Raw genomic sequence first — 13670 nt, 5'->3', positions numbered from 1 at the left:
GGAATCCAGATGATACAAAACTGTAATAAAAGTAGAGAGTAAAAACAAAACAAGAAGTAAGGACTGGACTGCAAATAAAGCATGTAAAAAGGTTGCAAACAAGTGGCAGGAGAGAAGATTTTCACTCTTCTCTTCTATGTAACAACAAAGAGAATTAGAGATGTGATGAGAGTTGGAGTATGATAATTTTTTGCTTTCTTATCAGACTTCATCCAAGCATTGGCCAGATGGAGAGCAGGGACTGGGCCGGGATCCATCTTGGGGAGTGATCATGGTTCATTCATGCCAAAGGGCTTGTGTCTTACCTCACTTCTCTGCTTCATGCCAGTCTCTGGCCATGGAGAACCAAGCCATGGAACTTGCAGCAAGCATAAGAGCTTGGATGTGTCATGAGCACGGATTTGATCCTGTCAGAGGGAACAGATATAGAGTCAAAACCAAATTATTGGCAGGAAAGCAGGCAGGAATGGGAAAGCAGAGGCTGCTCCTGTCAGAATGAATTGGCTGTAAGGGAGAAGTGAAGTAAGCATTGCATCTGGTATGGGAGAGCTGGTAGTGAGAATGTTTAGAGGACAGAGAAGAGCCTCAGCTTGCTGTAGATTAGAAGCAAAATGGTGATCAGAAAAACAGCTGAATGAGTTTTACTGTGTCCTTTTTTAGGCTTTCCAAACCAGTATAGCTGTAGAAGAGCTGAGAGGAAATTCAGCAACATAAGCCACTGTTAGGGCTTAGGGATGTTTTTACCTTTTTGATGCCCTCTCATCCTGCACTTTCTACAGCTTTGAGGATGATGTGGCCAGCTGAGCACAGTCTCTTTCTTGTTTCTGTGTCTAGTGTCTTAGCCCTCATGGTGATACTGGAAAGGAGGTAAAGGCGTTTGAATTCTCATATTCTTTGTGACTGACATTTGAAGAACACCTCCTGGTTAGTACGCTTGAGTGCACTTAATTATGAAGTCTTCTAGAGAAAATGAGTGTGCAGCAACAAGTGCTATTGACAGAGTTTCTCTAACTAAGGATTTTATATCACTGGTTTCACATTTTCATCAATAATGTGGCTGGGTAATGAAAATAATTATTATAATTCCTGATGCTTCAGCTTCAAGGGCAGAGCAAGGAGAGGAGACTGATTTGCAGGGATCTTATGTGGAGAAACAAGTGGAATGCAAATAAGTATGATTGAGGGGGGGTGTTCCGCAAGAGGGGAGGGGGAAGGAGGAGACCTGTCTGTGGCAGGAAGGGAATTTTCCAGCCCAAGATAAGTTAACAGGTTCCGCTTCTTCCAGATGTTTGCATCTTTTTACCCATCTACTGCATTTAATTTCCAAGTCCCCACAGTTAGACTAAGGCACAGGCAGTAATTTAACTATTGAGCATGCAGGAGTGCCCTGGTTCATGGATGGAAAGGGCTTAGATGTCAGGTTACAGGGATGGGGCACAGTACCAATGTTGCCGTCTTCACTTTGTGTGTTGGGGCACAGACCAGCACAGCTATAGGCAGTTTGACATGGATGCAATCAGTCTAGGGCATTAAATGCAAGAATCAAGCAGCTATGCTGGTCTCACTTTACTCAGTCTTCTCCATGTACCGATTTTACTTCATTTTCTGGACAACTAACACAATTACGTCAGGCCACATCTGCAGAGTCTGAAACACTGAAGTCCTCTTTGAAGGTATGACCCCCTGCCTGGAAGGTTGGGAACCAGAATTAGGAAGGAGAATAGCCTCATGGTCTTGTCCCACTCCTCATAAATCCTGGCCTTTTGCTTGGTAGGATGCTGAATAGCCTAGCTGTCACTCTGAGCCCTCCAGAGGGGAAGACGGGGTTTGTTTTTTGTGCCAGTGGGAAGGGGCTTCTAATCTACACATTCTTGGAATTAAGAAAGCTTTCTGAAGCTGCCACTATATCACCTCTCACAAGGAGAAATCTGGGCTATAGTTTTTGTCTGATGCTTTACTCTACTGAATTTTTAGGAGAGGAGGAGGAGAAGATAGAAAAGCAGCTGAGATGAAGAAGCAGAGCTGTCTGGAGTGGAAGAAACTACTACATTTCTTTTACCTTAAGAAAACTTTGACAAATTGAGCATGTTTTCAAAGCCTTTGCTAAATTTACTTTCACTGCCTTTATTTATATACTTTTCTTTATTGATACAGTTCTTGATAGCTGTGTTCTTCCCAGGCTTTGAATAAGATTCACAGATACTAGTTCCTCTGCCTGTTAAAATATGCTGTTTCTAGGGTTTGGGTTTTGGGTTTTTTTTTCCCTCTAGTTGCTCTGAGATTTGTCTTGGGTTTGTACTTTATTCATTCATTTTCTGCACTGAGTCTCTTTTGTCGGGTATACATTCCTTTTAATATGTGCGTTAACTTTGACCCTCCTATACTCCCCTTCTGATTCTCTTCCTGTTCTTTGCGTGCCCCTTCCTCCTCCTCCATCCCTCTTAGGGCTGCTCCCCTCCTGTTTCAGTTCAGTTGTCAAATGGACTAGTCCTGTCTTCTCTCTGCCTGGCAGGCTTCCCTTTGAAGCTTCGTAGCCCTGCTCTAAATCTGTCCGGCTGGCCTCAGGCGTTGTCTGCAGTACGTGAAGATGCTGTGCAGCTGCACTTCAGTGGCTCTTTTGGCCTGAAGTTTGGAAAATGGTTTAGTCAAGTTGCACCACTTGAAACACTGATATGATTGAGGCTTTTGGGGACCTAGAGAAGCACAGGGATCATTTCATGTTGGTGCAACCTCAGTGTCGGTTGTCTTTTTGACAGAGAAGAGCCCCATCTGTATGCGAATCAAATAATGATTGGCAATCTGAGACTGATATAGAAACATGCTTAACTGCTGCCTAAATCTACTATGAAATTAATTGCAAAAAGCTGTAGCAGGTGGGAAGAGTTGTACAAAAAATATTTTCAAGAAATCGTACTTGTATCTGCAGTGTATAGGTGGAGAGTACTTAGATTTTGGTCTGGGTATTTTACAAGATGCTTTACTCAAAGTAGCTTATCAAATTTTGCCTTTGATTTAAGGCTGGGAAGGATAAATTTGGCCTGTGAGCAGGATGAAAATGTAACACCAGTGTTTGTGGTGTGATTTCCTGCTAAATGAGGCAGTAGGTAAAGCACACCTCTCTTACTGCAGCTGGAAAAACCGGGACAAAGGCCCAAAGAATGACAGATCAGTCAGTGGCTATTCCAGCAATAATGTGAGAACCATCTCCTCACCCTGTCCTACCAGTCAGCCATGAGCTCCTTTCCACAGCTAGGCACATTACATGCTGATAAGTTGTACCCTCTAGCTCTTTGAATCAGAAGTTGGCAAAGTAGATGTTTTGTTTTAAAATAACATTTGTGCAGATTTCAGTGTAGGGGGATTAATTTGTTAGTGAGTAACATCATTTTCTTATAACCAATCTTTGTGTGAGCATTTAGAAGTTATTTGCTTGTTATAGCTTTAATTATAACTTTGCTCTGATCAACCAAAAAAAAAATAATATATAGACAGCAACTTTAAAAAGATCAGGGCGGGGTGGTGATGGTGGGGGAGATTTTGGCTTTTTTAATTTTTGCTAGCTAGCTTAAACTTGTCCATTTCTACTCACTGCATGCTTGGCACAAAATAAACTTTTTGTTTTAATATCCAAGTAACAGTTTCCTTCATCTTCAAAAATCCACTGATTGAACTGAGATTAAAGTATAAGCTTTCTTGTGGTTGAGGATTGTTGGCCAAGGTACAGGAGAGCAGGGTTGAAACCTTGATTTGTACATATCTGGTAGGACAAGTCTTTTTTCTTTGATTTGTTACAAGAAACACTTGTAGACTAAGCACATCTGTTCCAGATTGACAGCTTTACCTTGAACCACACATGGGAAGATGCATGAGGGCTGGACTACCTGAAAAGGGAAAAGGTTTAGGATGGCAAGTAAGAGCAGCAAAGCTTCAAAGCAGCTAGAATGGAACTCTGCTCAGGATGTGGTTATGAATCTAGAGTCCATGTCTCCTGTTTCCAGACCCTCATGTGCTTTTCAGTGTAGGAGTGATGGGAGCTTATTTGACATCCCAATTGAGCAGTAGTAACTAGAAAAGTTACTAGCAAGAATACTTAACACTATTTCTTGCAACACTTTGAAGACTTCTCTCTCAGTTACTGGTCCACCCTGGCCTTTGGCTGTAATAGCTGCCCCAAGTGTAGCTGCCAGATGAGGCAGATGACGTTACTGGCTGCAGTACTATACTGGCATAGCATGCAAAGAACTTGGCTGTGGCAGCCCAAGATCAAGCCACCATTACCACTCACAACAACAGAAAACACTGGCTTTGATGAGGAAATCATCATATGAAAATTCCAAAGTCAATAATTATGCGTACAATTTCAATCACAGGAGCTTGAAAGATGTGTCAGGCAATTTCTACATGTTGCTATTGATACTGCAACCAGTTTCATTCCAGAATAATTTTACAGAAATTAAAATGTTTTTATATCCTGATTCTTCCTGATATCTCTGCATTCTCATGGATTACAGACAGCTTGTTTTGTCATGTTTTCATAGAAAATACAGTAACAATATTTCACGTGATTTTGTGTAAAAGTAGTGTTAACTGACCTATGTTTTTATTTCATTTACAATAAGGGTCAATAAAGTTCTACTGTAACTTCCTTTGGAGTTTGAATTCTTGTAGTAGTTCTGATGCTTGGTGTTCTAGATGTTCCTGGTTATTGTATTTTTAGGGTTTTATAAGGGTGTGAGGTTCTGCCACAGCAATAGGCAATATGGCTATTTCTGACTTGTATAGTCCTCATTAAAGAAATATCTGGATGGATATCCTAGTTTATGGGATTAAAACCCTGCCTGCTACAAGCTGAACTAATTTATTTTCATGCCTAATAAGTGCTTGATAACATTATATAGTCAGATGTGCTCGTGTCTCTGCTAAATGGATACCTTGGTTAGCAGAACTAAGGTGTTGCTTTGTTATTGCTGATGTGCTCGTAACTGCAAATGCAGTCACAGTATTTAACTCTCTGTCATGGACCAAGGCTTCTGAATTCTAAGTGGGGAAGTTCACTTTAGCTCCTGGGTAGGTAAATGCATGAGACAATAAAAGCACCAACCCAAGCAGACAACATTCTTCAGTTTCAGTCTTCACACCAGCTTGGATCTGGGGTCAGCAAGCTCTTATGCAGCAAGGCCTTTCCTACTTCCCTTGAAGGTTTCCTTGCCTGTGGTGGTGGATGAGCAGGTGTTGTGTGACCTTCTCTTGCAGGCACCTGCAACAGAGCCAGCATATGGACTGGCTCTCTGGCCCACAGGAATGTGTGAGGCTGCAGCCAGGTGCTGCTGAGAGGTTGCATGGGTCCTTCATCCCAAAGTTTGAGGGCTTCTCTGAAACACCTCAGAAATGTCACTTGCCAAGTTGCTCAGTTTTTCAGTGTCCATGTCAAAATATGATCCTCTTGGGTACAATGAATTGCTTGGATGCCTTCTTCATATTCAGTGATAACATCATCATTTGATAAAAAAATATTTATGAAATTTGAATTACGATAGTCTGTGGTAGAAAAGATATTTTATTAGTTGTATCAGTACAATAATTTTCTTAAATGTATCATATACTTGTGGATAAAATGCTAGGTAATATTACATGACTTGGTATTATAAATAGAATTAGACATACTGGGAATGAGAGAGTTCCCCAGTGAAGCTGACTTAATTTTATTATAAATTACTCACTAATCAATTTTATATTTTTAGCTTTATGTCACTAGTATTTAATTGCTTAGCAGAAGCTGGAGGAAGAGTCAAGTCTCATGAACAAGAACAGAAATTCTGCAGCATACCATTGCAAAATTAAATTTTCCGGCAGCAGATAGTAGTTCTTTCTTTCTTTTTGAAAGACTGTCTATAAATAACATCTGTATCTATATCTGGTTCAACCCCCTGGATATAGGTTATGGGTAGAGGTAGCTACTGCACTTCTGCAGGATAGCTGTGACACCACATTACATTTAGGTTCCTGAGGTAACTCTAGGCCCAGAGGTGATTAAAGTGCATTCACTGAGCTGTCTAAACCCCCTGAGAGGCCAGTGTGGCTCTGCTGTTTCCCCAGCTCCAACTGCCATTGGCACTTGTCTTTCCTGAGTGTAAATAATAATAACTTTTTGTATTGGCCCTGGTTTACCACTCTTTATAGCTTTAAAGCCTCTGAGGTTGAAATTAAACCTGCAATGTATTTATTTATTTTTACTTTTTCCATTTGGACAGTTGCTTTTTGGGAGTGGAGAGTTCCATTGCCTTATGAATAATAATAATAATAAATAATAATTGAAATTTGCAACAATTTCTTTGGAAGGAACTGCTTTGAAGCAGTGAGTAGGATTGTAGGGTGGGTGCCTCTTGCTTTTCCAGATAAAAACTACCTTGTTTACAGCAAACCCTGACCTACTGATAGTAGACATTTGTTTAGGTTTAATGGAGATCTGGAGATTATAGACAGACAAAATAATTCATGTTCTGGGTCTCTAGCTGAGTCTTCTGCTCAAAGCAGGATCAGGTGTGAGATCAGAATAGGTTGCTAAGGTCTTGATCATTTGAATCTTGGGAATCTCTGTTGTACGGAGATGGTACAAACTGTCTGGGCAGCCTGTTAATTTAGTTGGCTGTCCTCGTGGAGAAGAGTACTTATTTCTGCATTGAGAAATGTTGGGAGGGATTTCCAGTAGCTTCTCTTCTGGCTACTGTCAGGTCAGGACCCAGAACTGAGATGGAAGGAAACATTTTCTTTATTTGCAGTGTTCTTCTACTGGGGCTTTCAGTAAGAAAGCTCTCACTGAAACAGGCTGCCATCAAGATGGCCTGGGGAAGGGAGAGATGGGTTGTATGGGAGAAAACAGCAACAGAATGGCAAGGGGCAGATCTGCTGGGGCACAAGATTTGCAGTTTCTGGAGCATTTCTCTGGAGTCTGTTTTTTAGCTCGTGCCTCATCTCGTGACACATGAAGAGGGAGACCCATGCCTTGTTTGCTCTCCAACTGGGTGTGCTCACAGGTAGACATGTCAGAGAGGAGGTCCTCAGAGTTTTCACACTGTCCTTTTGGAGTATTTCACACCTGCCTTGTCCAGTTTGAGAACCACATTTAGACAGGGGGAGAACGTGTCCAAAGAACAGCAATTAAGCTAGTGAAGCTTCAGGGCACAAGCCTTATGAGGAGCAGCTGAGGTAACTAGGGTTATTCAGTCTGGGAAAAAAGGAGGCTGAGGGGAGATCTTATCACTCTCTACAACTACCTTAAAGGAGGTTGTAATGAAGTGGGTGTCAGTCTGTTTTTCCAAGAAACAAAAAACAGAATGAGAGGAAATGGTCTCACATTGTGCCAGGGGAGGTTTAGTTTGGATACTAGGAAAAAATATCCACTGAAAGAGTTGTCAAACACTGAAACAGGCTGTCCAGGGACATGGTGGAACCACAACCCCTGGGGGTATTTGGTAGATGTGCCACTTTTAGTGACATGGTTTGTGGACTTGGCAGTGTTAGGTTTATGGTGGGACTCAATGATCTTAAAAGTCGTTTCCAACTTAAATGATTCTGCCTTGCCTGGGGCAGAGGGTTCAGGCAGGTGACACAAGGGTGCAGTGGGAACGCCAGGCAGGAGGGAGGACAAGGAGCAGCCAGCCCCAGCAGGTGCTGGAGGAGACGTGCTGCCACTTGCAGAGGCTCACGGCCGTGGTCTGGCGCCTGTCCTGCTGCGAGGTGGCAGCACAGCTCTTGGCAGCCACGGGCTCCTTCTGTTGTTCCAGGCACTGCCTGCTGGGCTTGCTCGGGTCGCTGGCCCTGGTCACGGCCCCACACTGATCCCCACCATTTCCTTGCAGGGCATCTTCCCAGACACATTTCCTACCCCTCTCCAGAGCAAGTGTCCCTCCAGAGAGGAGAAGAGAGGCAGGGATTCCCAAGCACTTCCAAAAGGTTTCTGGAGCCAAAGTGTGTCCACAGGTGTTGGTGTCCTTTTGGCACTGCCAACTGATGATTCCAGTGACTGAGCTGTGAGACCCCAGGCCTGCTCTGCATGGGACACAGACAGATGAGGGGCTGTAGGCTCATGTGGGTCTGCAGAGATGGGAAACAGGATTAATGCAGAAGGAGGTCTGAATCCTGCCCCTAGAAAAAAAGGAAAATTCATCATATTTCCTCCCTTGCAGCTGTTAGTAAGATGGAGGGGTAGGGAGAGGACAGGAAAGCAAGTCTATAACAAGACTACTCCTGAAATATGTTACTTTTTATTTCTAAAAGTAAGCAGTTTGGGGTTTTTTTCCTCTCTTGAGAGTGCCAGTTTCTAGATCTTTCATGCATTGGGAGCACTGTGCAGCAGCCAATTGGTTTGCCTACTGGGAAAGCAGATGTAAAGTGGAAGCTGCTAAATAGATCAGCTGAAGTGCTACCCTTTTTTTTGATTGTGTGGTTTTAGCTCTGCAACAGCCTTGCCATGGGTCAGGCTTTTCAAAGGAATTTGGGTTATTGGCTCAATATGGGCTAATCATATTTTTTCAGTTCTCTCTTAATAGCGTTTCAAGTATTTCATTACCGTTAATACTGACTCTGGCTTTTCCCTTCAGATAACAGATTGTTTAGACAACCGTGAAATAAAGGAAGTATTTAATTACTTTGCCACTTTTCAAGCCCTAGTACGTGCTATGTGTTGGGTAATGCATGCGTTTTTGTGTTATGCTAGAAGAAGAAACTCGGGGTGCAATGTGTGCTTATCTCCAGCTAACACAATCCAAGATATCCTACTATATTAAAAGCCTCTAGGAGCTATTCCAAACCAAATGCATGATGGTTGCTGATGAATGGTTTGAAAAGGAGATTAAAGCCCAGAGATCCAAGACCCAAGTGGCACATTCTGCTCCAAAACATACTCCCCAGTTCCCTGCTGAGCTCTAAACCAGCCTGATTCAAACATATTTCAAAGCAGCGGCAAGTACTGCCTAGAGGAATTAACACATACTTTTATTTCCACTGCACTGACTGTGTTTCTGCTGTATCACCCCCTGCAGGCCTCCCCGCTGGAAGCAGCCGCCGCCCCCAGCCAGCAGGTTGAGACCAGCCCGGGAAGCGTGGGACCTGCCAGCCCGGCCTGCCCGGCCCCAGGTGGGTTCCTGCTGCTGCCCTCGCCCCTGCCCGGGCCCACCTGCAGCAGGGGTCTGAGCAGTGCATCTGCAGTGGCACCAAGAGGGTTTATGGGAAAATGCAGAGGATGTCAGTAATCTCAACATGAAAAATTTTCTACAGTAAGAACGGTCACGACCTGCAACAACCTCCTGAGGGCCATGGTAGAGTCTCCATGGCTGGAGCTTTTCAAGGTGTGACTGAACAGGGTGTGAGTCAATCTCCCCTTTCAACAAAAGCTGGGACCAGGTGATCTTTCAGGTCCCTCCAGCCGGGCTGTTCTGTCATTCTGTGGTTGAAATGGCACACCTGACTGCAAGGTGCTTGGGATGCCAGCTGTCGTGTGAAAAGCTGGTGCCACACTGTGCTGTAACTGGAGAGCAATTGGGAAAAAATGTCAGTCACTAAGAGCTTCTGCTAAACACCTTTTTCCCCACCCAAGAAAAACATTAAGAACTGGAAAAGAGAATAAGGGCCACTTCAGTCCTCATAGGGGCTTTAAAGGGACAGTTTTGTGCACACTCCTGATTTCCTTCTTTAATGGCTTAATGCATGATTCCTAGTCTGGGAAAAGGAATTTGCTGGTAAAATTTGAAGCTGTTTTCTTTAAAATGGTGTTTCTGAAACATTACATTTAGACAGACGTTTTAGCTACTGCCTGCTATCATAATAAGTTCATGGTCTTTTTTTGCTGTTCATTTATTAAAGTGGGTCTGTTAAAGTTCAGCTTGGTAAGCAAAATGCACTATTTGAAGTAAGTATTTAAATGTAATGTCTGGCTGTAATAGGTACCCAAGCATAATGCTCCCATTTGTTGAGGATAAATGTGACTTAATCAATTGAGCTTTGCCCTCAAACATCAATGGGGTACCATTCCCCCAACGTTAGAAGCGTTTCCAGCCTTGTCGTGATATGGTGCAAGACTGTGAAGCACAAGGGCTATTAGAGAGGGCTCATTAGCTGCCTCAGTTACTTTGGCTCATAGTTGCCAAAGCACAGAGGTTAATTTTGAATTGCATCTGGCAGGTAATGTAGAAGCTGCAATCTTGTGGTGAACCAACAAAATTCTCTCAGGAGTCAGTAGTGATGAGCTGGTGGTACTTGTGTACAAATCACAAAACCGCCTTGTGTCAGGCTCCACACGTAAGAAATGCTAAACTTTAAGTATTTATAGTGAACTTTAATAATTATTGACTGGCAAGGAAAACTGAGATAAGTTTGCAAAAATTGAAATGGTAAAGGAACATAGGTTTTCATTATGTTGGCTTTGGAGGGGTAGATGTGGTCCAAACTGTGTGACCTTGTAGAATAAGCAATCTCCTGTGCTGTTCAGTACAAGCCAGATACTTCCATGTTGTGGCCCCTATGCCACTAATGGTGTGGGAAAGGCTCCAAAGTGGTGTGCATCTGCCTGGCAGCAGGAGTAACTCTTGTCTCTGCTTGTGTGCAGGATCTTAGAGGAGCCTTGGGGTACATCTCTTCCTTAGCTCTTTCTCCTAGTATGTCAACAAGGTACATTTGGAAGTTGCCGCTGCTGCTATTGTTGGCGAGGGGACAGGATCTGAAGCTGAGATTCTGCTTTAGGAGGATAGGGAGATGTCTGGGTGCTTGTGCACTGCCTGAGATGCTGGAAGCTGCTCTGCTTCCAACAGTGGTGCCAGGCAACAGGAGTTGAGCTGTCACAGACCTCAGCTGTAGGCCTGTGCACTGCTGTAAACCAGCATTGACTTGTTTTTTTAAGAGCTGAATGACAGGAGGATGACCATGAGCCAGTGATGTGTCCATGTAGCCAAGAAGGCCAATGGCATCCTGGGGTGTATTAGAAGGGTGTGGTTAGTTGGTCAAGAGAGGTTCTCCTCCCCTTCTATTCTGCATTGGTGAGGCTGCATCTGGAGTATTGTGTCCAGTTCTGGGCCCCTCAGTTCAAGAAAGACAGGGAAGTGCTTGAAAGAGTCCAGCGCAGAGCTACAAAGATGATGAAGGGAGTGGAACATCTCCCTTATGAGGACAGGCTGAGGGAGCTGGGTCTCTTTAGCTTGGAGAAGAGGAGACTGAGGGGCAACCTCATCAATGTTTACAAATGTGTTAAGGGTGAGTGTCAGGAGAACAGAGCCAGGCTTTGTTCAGTGATGTCCAGTGATAGGACAAGGGTCAATGGGTGCAAACTGGAACACAGGAGGTTCCACATAAACATCAGAAAAAACTTTACTGTGAGAGTGACAGAGCACTGGAACAGGCTGCCCAGAGAGGTTGTGGAGTCTCCTTGGCTGGAGACATTCAAAACCTGCCTGGACATGTTCCTGTGTGATGTGCTCTGGGTGATCCTGCTCTGGCAGGGGGGTTGGACTGGATGATCTTTCGAGGTCCCTTCCAACCCCTAAGATTCTGTGATTCTGTGACAACTAGGTTATCCCAGCCCAAAGCTTCCTGTTAGCGCAATTGTTTGCTCTCTGATGTTTGACTGACATTGTTTAGTGGAGACAGGCAAGCTGGAATATCCTCCATTGCTGACAGTGAGACCACGTTAATTGTGGTATAGCTACTTGTCTGTGTAGCATCATAGGATAGGATTAATCACACAACTTCAGTACCTCAGTAGGCACATGGTAGGATACAGTTCATCTCTGCTGAAGAGAAGTGTCAGAAGAAGTTTGGGTGACTCTTCCTCTAAAACTGCCTTGCTGGCTGTGTCTCTGTGTAAACAGCTACATTTTGTCAGGTGAATTTTACTGTTGAAGCCTTGTCTTCTCTTAGGTATAAGTTTTGCCTGTGCTGAAGAAAGAGGATTATTTTTTAAAACTTCCAGTATTTGCACTCACAGTATATCCAGTAAGAAATTGGACTGTGAGAAGTAGGTCTACATTTTAATTGAAAAAATGTCTTAACCTTGTAACATTCTCTCTTATATGTGTGGATTAGGTTCAGATCAAAAGCAATTCAAGTCAACTGCAGCTTGTGCCAGCCCTGTTGTGAAGCGATTAGAATTTCTTCCCAGTCCTGTCCCTCCAGAGGAAGCTGCTTCAAGTGAGAAAGATGTGAAGAAACCTGAAATGGAGCAGCAGAAAGAAGTAGAGCTCCCTGCTACTCCAGAGGTATGCACAGCAAGAAAGAGTGGGAGTGGAAAACTAAAAAAGAAGAAAGATCTCACATGGAAATATTAATTGTGCAAATTGGTATTTTTCTCTGTATGTCTCTTCAGGAGTTCATTCAGAACAATCTGCCAGGGAATGATCCTGGAGGATGTTTACTAAGCCAAATCCCATGGTTATCACAGAGTTCCCTCTCCAGAGCAACTTCCCAGTGCCTGCTAGTAGGATTTGAATCTGTAAACTGCCTGGAGCAGAAATTGGAACTTAACCTGCAGACCCCAGTCCCGCCACATGTTTGGAGGGCATTCAGAAGGTGTAAACAGTGGAGCTTACCCTCTTAGTCCTCTTGAAGTGCTGAACAAGTGCAGGTGGTGGCAGAGCTAACAAATGGCCATGACCATACTGCTCTGTCAGATAAGTTAAATGTAGGTCCTGGGTTAGGATCAGCTTTAACAGTGTGAATATCAACAACAAACAGCTACTGGCTATTTCCAGGACTTCAGTATTTCAAGTCCATGCAGTGATTCTGGAGACAGAAGCATCATCTTTGAATTTGATTCAGAAAACAAGTAGAAAGACTCTAAGTTAACCTTTGATTGTACCTGCTGATCTTTTAATGTGGTTTACTGCTCCCAAATGTCTAAACAGGTGATGAAACCAAAAGCCCTGGAACAAGAGGGGAGTGTTGTATTGCCATTTTTAAAGAAACTACCAGAGACCAGCCAAGTTACTCTGCAGAATTCTGGTCTACAAGGTGAGCAGAGTGTTTGAAAAACTCAGCTGGACAGTAACTGGATGCATGTGTGTGGTGTTCAGGGAGAGTGCCTAATCAATGACCTGTAGGGTTTTGGAGCTAAAATGGTTATTTTCCAGTTGCATCAGACTGATACTGGTAGTGTGGCTTCTCTGGTGGTAAGGACTTTCTCGCTGTTCCCCTTAAACACAGCAGCACAATTGTGACACAAGGGAGGGGGGACAGGAAGAGCCTTATCTTTCATGTACCTGCTCTACAGTAAAAGCTGTATTATGTCAATAACTATTATATTTTCTTGGTACTGCTGCTCACAGGTGAAAATGGCATAACGATTGATTTTACCTCTCAATAGAAGCTTATTGAGTTCATTTCTGCACAGAGCTGCTCATGTGTAACTCCTTTTCATAGGTAAACAGCTCTGTGCAGGTCAAATTGAGGGACATGCCCATCAGAGGCTCTTGCAAAGCAAAACTTTTTTTTTTTTTTGCCTTTATGACAAAGTTTTGCTTGAGATTGATAATGTTTAGTAGTTCGTTTTTATATTGATTTTAGAGATAGATATGTGTAAGTATTATGAAAGAAGGAGAGGGAGAAAAATAGTCCAAAGATTTCTTCCCTCTTAGTATGTACTATATTGTTAGTTTATGTGTAGGTAATATATTGATTATCCTATT

At 43.3% G+C, this 13670-nt stretch overlaps 1 protein-coding gene across 1 annotated transcript in view; it reads left to right on the top strand.

The window, feature by feature from the left end:
- Positions 1-13670, top strand: part of LIMCH1 (LIM and calponin homology domains 1) — a 114416-nt gene that overhangs the window by 83155 nt on the left and 17591 nt on the right. The window contains exons 13-16 of the mRNA XM_010006148.1: positions 8601-8669; positions 9042-9135; positions 12073-12245; positions 12891-13007. Of these exons, the coding sequence (XP_010004450.1) occupies positions 8601-8669; positions 9042-9135; positions 12073-12245; positions 12891-13007 (453 nt within the window). The remainder of the gene's footprint in view (positions 1-8600; positions 8670-9041; positions 9136-12072; positions 12246-12890; positions 13008-13670) is intronic.

This window comes from Chaetura pelagica, unplaced genomic scaffold, assembly GCF_000747805.2.
Source record: "Chaetura pelagica isolate M959 unplaced genomic scaffold, ChaPel_1.0 scaffold189, whole genome shotgun sequence".
NCBI lineage: Eukaryota > Metazoa > Chordata > Aves > Apodiformes > Apodidae > Chaetura > Chaetura pelagica.
Note: the sequence above shows the minus strand (reverse complement) of the source record. Positions and strands in the feature narration are given on the sequence as shown.